This window comes from Aplysia californica, unplaced genomic scaffold (genome assembly GCF_000002075.1).
Source record: "Aplysia californica isolate F4 #8 unplaced genomic scaffold, AplCal3.0 scaffold00213, whole genome shotgun sequence".
Classification (NCBI taxonomy): Eukaryota; Metazoa; Mollusca; class Gastropoda; order Aplysiida; family Aplysiidae; genus Aplysia; species Aplysia californica.
This window is the reverse complement of record NW_004797483.1, coordinates 175,993-181,812: the sequence shown is the minus strand read 5'-3', so window position 1 is coordinate 181,812 and position 5,820 is coordinate 175,993. Positions and strand designations below refer to the sequence as shown.

The 5,820-nt window shown below is 39.8% G+C and overlaps 1 protein-coding gene across 1 annotated transcript in view; it reads right to left on the bottom strand.

Moving 5' to 3' along the window:
- Positions 1-725: 725 nt before the first annotated feature.
- Positions 726-5,820, bottom strand: part of LOC101849931 (coiled-coil domain-containing protein 91) — a 19,713-nt gene continuing 14,618 nt past the window's right edge. Inside the window, exons 12-14 of the mRNA XM_005099428.3 lie at positions 4,570-4,659; positions 3,181-3,294; positions 726-1,365 (exon numbers count right to left, since the gene is read on the bottom strand). Coding sequence (XP_005099485.1) covers positions 1,216-1,365; positions 3,181-3,294; positions 4,570-4,659 — 354 coding nt within the window. The 3' untranslated portion in view covers positions 726-1,215. The remainder of the gene's footprint in view (positions 1,366-3,180; positions 3,295-4,569; positions 4,660-5,820) is intronic.

Below are 5,820 nucleotides of genomic sequence, written 5' to 3'. Positions count from 1 at the left end.
AGTGAAGAAAATTGAACGTTAATCTTTTTTCATGGGCTAGTCTCAATGTGATTATACTCCACAGGGTGCACATCATGTCAGAAGACGTGTAGGATTGTTATGGTATCTGTGCTAACAGGATAAATTCAAGATGGTAAAAAGTATACTTTGAATGAGATGTAGAGTAAGAGAGAGTGAAAAGGGATCGAGTTATATGGATCTGTTAGGAAATGTGTTTTCCAGTGAAACACATAACTAATTCATACATTAGGTTCTCTTGGACAAATTCAATCCTGTGGCTACTGATCTCAACAAAGACAATAATCTTTAATCATTGCTTGATGATCTCTGTGCAGCTTGTGTTCACTATTGACTCCATTACTTGAGCTTCTCCATTTCACTATTACTATTACGCAAACAGACACTCTTCTGCCCTTAGCTTTATATTCTCGATTTTAAAAGACCTGCCATCCTTGTAAACAGATTTAGAAGTATGCTCATGCTTTGTAACACGATGTATTGAGTGAGCTTTCCAAACGAGCTGCAAGTCTCTCCCCACATCTGCATAGAGTGCAGGAACGATTGAAACAAGCACCGGACATATAATCTTCCGCTAAATGACAACTCAACAATATATAATTTGTTGATCAATATTTTAAGGGTCACAGACTTTAGAAATTCTACAGTAATAAGGAACAGACTAAGACAACTAAAGTCCTAAAAATGATTGAATTAACGCAAGGAAGTCAATTTCATCATGAATACCTTTAATTATGCACCATTCCCGCCGTATTGCAAGGAAAAAGAAGCTACACAAAATGTAAAATGCTGTTTGTTCACAAAGAATGCTCATTCTCTTCCGCAACAAACGCTGGAGATTCAAAACTACAAGTATTTTATGACAGTCCCTGAAAACAAGCAAGAATAAATATTTTTTCCTCCAGATATATATTTTTTTTCAAAAGGGAAAGAAAGAAAGAAAGCAACAAAGTCTTCCCTCATAACATTGTATGTTTTTCTCATTCCATTCACTCATTCACAGATACTTACATACGCACATATGTGCATCGTGTACACATACTCTCTCTTCATCTCAAAACAATCACATTTTTACAATATTTTTCATGCTCACATCAACTCCCTCTCTCTCTCATAGTCATAGACACCACAAAAACAGCTCGAACTATACAGTCAATAATTCTCCACCGGTACCCCACTCAACATTACATTTATCCCTCAGGAATCTTTGTTTTCCTCTTCTTGTCTCTGCTCCGCATCATCGGCCCTTGGCCTCTCAGCCTCGAGGAGCAGAGCGATCTGTTGCCGTGACGACTCCAGAAACACGTCAAGACTTGCAAGATGTCGCCTCCGCACCCTGGCATCAGCCTGGAAAAGGTTCAATAAATTAAGTTACATTCATTGAATTTTGGACGAATTTTGAGGAAAAAAAGTGGGCGTTGGTAGGCACTCTCGTGTGTTTCGTTTCTTCTTTCTGATCAAACATTGGTCATCCTCACCTCTCCCTTTCTTTGTATGTAATTCTCTCATAAAACCTCTAACCTTTGGCCCTTTTATTCCTTGTATTTGTATTTCAAAGTGCCGTAAAACTTTTACTAAAACTAAACTAAAAAAAAAAGAAGAAAAATAATGTGTTCAGGCATCAAGACACATTAAAGGAATCAGTGGCATGGAACCTGCAGTATCATTTGGGCAGTTTCTTAAAATGTAAATTCCTGCACATTTTCAGGTGTCCCTACTTTACGTGCCTGGCAACAGAGACAGCGGTGTTAAAACCTATCGATGCTCCGTATAAATATGCACTTAAGACATTTTACATTCATGACTTTGCAGCAAAAAACTGAGAGTTGGATGTTATGGACATCTGCAATAAAAGTTTTCATTTAAAACTTGGGGCACAGTGTTTTCAAATCCCCAACACAAAATATTCAGTTGGTCAAATCACTTTTAAATGGCGAAAAAACATTTTTATATAGTGGAATCCTGTTATAACGAGAAGAAGGGGACCGGTGCCAAATGTCTGTTATAGCAAGATTCTCGTTATAAGGCATCCAGTAATAAATTCAAGGGAAATAGTAAAGCAGGCCTAATCTATGAGTCTGGTTTTCAGTTTATTTCTTTTTGTAATCTCCCCTGATGATGATTTGGTTCAACATGACCTTTAAGTTCTACTTGATCAAAAGTCGATTCAAGTTTCTTTCTCTAGCGCTAGCGATGTTGACAGCTCGGTGTTGGCGATCAGAAAGAAAGTTCTCTAGGCTAACTCGCCTACTGTGTTGTTCCCCACCATACCACACCTTGTGGTGCGTTCCGTCTGCTTGCGCACAAAGGGAACATACTACATCCCGCCCACGTCACACATTCACTCCGTCCATCACAGTACAGCACTAGACCTCTCCATCCCCACATCGGAGAGAGGCAGGGTTGGCTTAGATAATCTAGACTAGGCTGGCCTATCACACGATGCGTTCTGCTTGTCTGTGCATGTCACACTCTCCCCACTCATTCGATCCAGCCTTCATTGTTGGCACACGTTCTTTGTTTCGCAAGATAACCAACAAGTTTCTCAACCGGCAAGGTTTTGCATATATGAATAAATGGCCTATGCGCTGCGCACAGCAGCAGCTATATTCCGCTAAAATTGACTCCTGTGTTTGATTGCGCTATAGCAGTATTTTATTTACAAAGATAAAGAAGGGAAAAAAACTGGGTTTTAGAATAGTGTCTTTATAACAAACTTCTCGTTATTTCAGGACTCGTTATAAGTGGATTCCACTGTATTATCATTCTGCATTGAACAAAATTATTTCATACAAGTAATTTCTGTCGATTCTGTTCCTGGAAAAAAAGTAGATCTCTACCGCTTGACTTGACATTTCGTTTGTACCAGCAGGGAAGCTAAGGGTTCAATATACAATGCAAAAGACTATATAATTTGATTATAAACCGACACTGAAATCAACTCCCCGCCCCCTCTCCCTGTAAAAGAGGTTAACAGGCATAATTGATTGTTGGATTGTAAAGGGATACTGATACCCCCCTCCCTCCCCCAACAAAAGATGGTAACAAATACCAAGTTATTGTGGCAAAATGAAGGACATCCCATACACACTCACACACACACATACACACACACACTCTCGTGAACACATAGGCAGAGCACAAGCACCAAAATGGACTAACCTGTCTCTGTTCCTCGATGTACGCCCGTGTGTCCTGCCGGGCTTCTGACAGTGCTGTCTGCACCGCCTCCCTCCTCCGTTCTCGCTCCTCTCTGCCTAACTCCGACAGTTGTTCCTAAATCACAAACAGAGACCACAAAAGTTGAGTTTTGAGTTTGAGTAAAAAGATGCACATTGATATAGTAACAGTCATTTAGTGCAGGGGAAAAGTAAGACAGAGAGACAGAAACGGAAAAAGGCACAGAAAAGAAGGACCTACCACTGCACCTTTCAGACCCCTGAAAAGCATGAAAGATCCATTACAACAGAATAATTGTGATGCACTATGAGTTGTAGTATAACTGTGGGGGTGATCAAGAACAATCACTCTTTGTTAGGAAGCTGACTGAAACAACAGTCTCTAACAGAAAAAACGAATCATTAGGAACAGCATCAATTCGCTGAGAACATCATTTTTTAGTGCATAAAGTATAAATATAAACAGTAGTCTCCACACAAACGCACACCATACAAAAGCATGCTCCGCTCAAACGCACGCTTTCGTCATCTGACGGATTTTTTACTATTTAATTTAGACGTGCAAACTGCAAACACACTGTCACTCCCTCTAAACGCAAGCTTCGATCCGCAAAACATGCCCACAGGTAAAGCTTTACAAGGGGAAATTTCCACGACAACCTGCACAGCTTGCATATATAAGAAAAGCCTTGAAAACCAGGATTAAAGATTAGTCAAGTAAACCTAATCAGCTGCACTCGAAGAATTTATAATGTACTTGTTCAACGAATCACAAAATAAAGGTTTCTCTGAAAGTAGAAATCTATGATTCTGATGTCGTCCATGAATTTCAGTCGGGGGTGGTCGCTAGGAAAGCCACGTGGCTGGGCAGTCATCTCTATGACTATCACCAACAGTTTCCTCTTAGGCTGTTCCCCACATTTTAAGGTGCATACCATTACACTGAGCCTGTCTTTCTCTCCCCCCACCCACCTATTCAACGCCTTTGTATACCGCAGTCGGGGAATCCTTCACAAAACAGTCACGTGTCATAACATAATCGGCCAAAGTACCCCCCCCCCCCTTCAAGGGAGATGTCTAAAATATCAAGGCAATGAGATGACTGTGTCCCTTCCTCCCTTTACTCTGATTCATGAAAACGCACGCTCCATATAAACACACGCTAGGAGCCCTCCCCAGTGCCGTGCCTTTCGGCGGAGACTACTGTAATGAGTTCACAAAAGTATAAATATATAAAGACGAGAACAGCTGCTGTTATTCCTTCAGCATTTTTATAATCATTAAGACAAATAAATATATTCAAGAGACATTACAAAAGTTGTAGCTAGCATCGTATATTCACTCAGGCATTGATTGTCCTTTTTTTTCCCACCTTTGCGAGTTCTTTCTCCTCCTCCCTGACGGTGCGTAGTGCTGCCTCATGACTCTGTCGTTCCTCCTCCAGCTGCTGGGAGTAATCCACCTGGAGACGACAGAAAAATAAAAATAGTTGTTGGTTGAGCTTACACCCCATTATTCTTTGTTCAGAACACACTACAAACAATAACACAAACAAAAATAAAGCAAAATTTATGTATCATTTTACTTTTAAACCACAATTATTTATTGGATGACAAATAGAAGCGACGTTAGTGAGTTTGTTTTGTTTTTGTTTGTTTTTGAGGAGTTTTTTGCAATAAAACATCAGCTTACCCTGAGAGCCTCCAGCTGTGTGCGAGCCTGCTCCTGTTGGGCAGCGATGGCTTCCTGCAACCTTCCTTCACTCGCCACTCTCTCTGCCTGATGACAGAATAAAAGGATAACAAAAATGAATTCACAACGCAAACACATGTACATTACAGACATATTATGTAGTTTGTCCAAGACTAACAGAAACACATAAGCATGATAGTGATAGCTTACATACTGGGGGGAAAACATGGAAGGCAGAAAAATCAGGGATGCCACTCGACTTTTGTAAAAAATAAATGAAAATCTTTTTTGAGACTGGGTATGTAAGACTAGGCCTGGCCTACATTTGAAATCGCACCTAAACATCAGGTTGAATATACTAATTTTGATTCAGCGAGTGTATTTCTGTTGATTAAAAATATAGATCCTCGTGTCACTCTGTCCATATATGGAACAAAACAGAAAATCGGTTTTCCGCACAACCATTTTTGCGTGATTAATTGAGAATGGATCCAATGAACGGAAAATGGATTTAAGAACGGACGAATCCCAAAATAGCGGGGAAAAACAACAATGGAAATAACAAAAAAAACAGCATCCCTGAAAAATAGATAATACCGATAGCAATAAATTGCATTTATATAGTGCATTTCCACTAGGAAAGAGCTCAAAGTGCTTTACAATAATATAAAGAATTATCCTTCCCTCAATCTCTCTCTCTATTCTTTGTCATATCGACAGGCCAAAGGGCTAGAACACAGATGGCCACAGGATAGGAAAAGTAAAGTAAAGTATCTCTCTCTCTCTCCCCACTAACTCTGTACAGTTTTACTAACATTTAACTGATCAAGACGGTAAGAAAACTAAAAAGATGCCTTGGCAAAAAGATGCTATTTTAACAAGAGGGATCATAAAGGCGAAAGGACTTTGCAAGGTATCTTCAAACTACCAG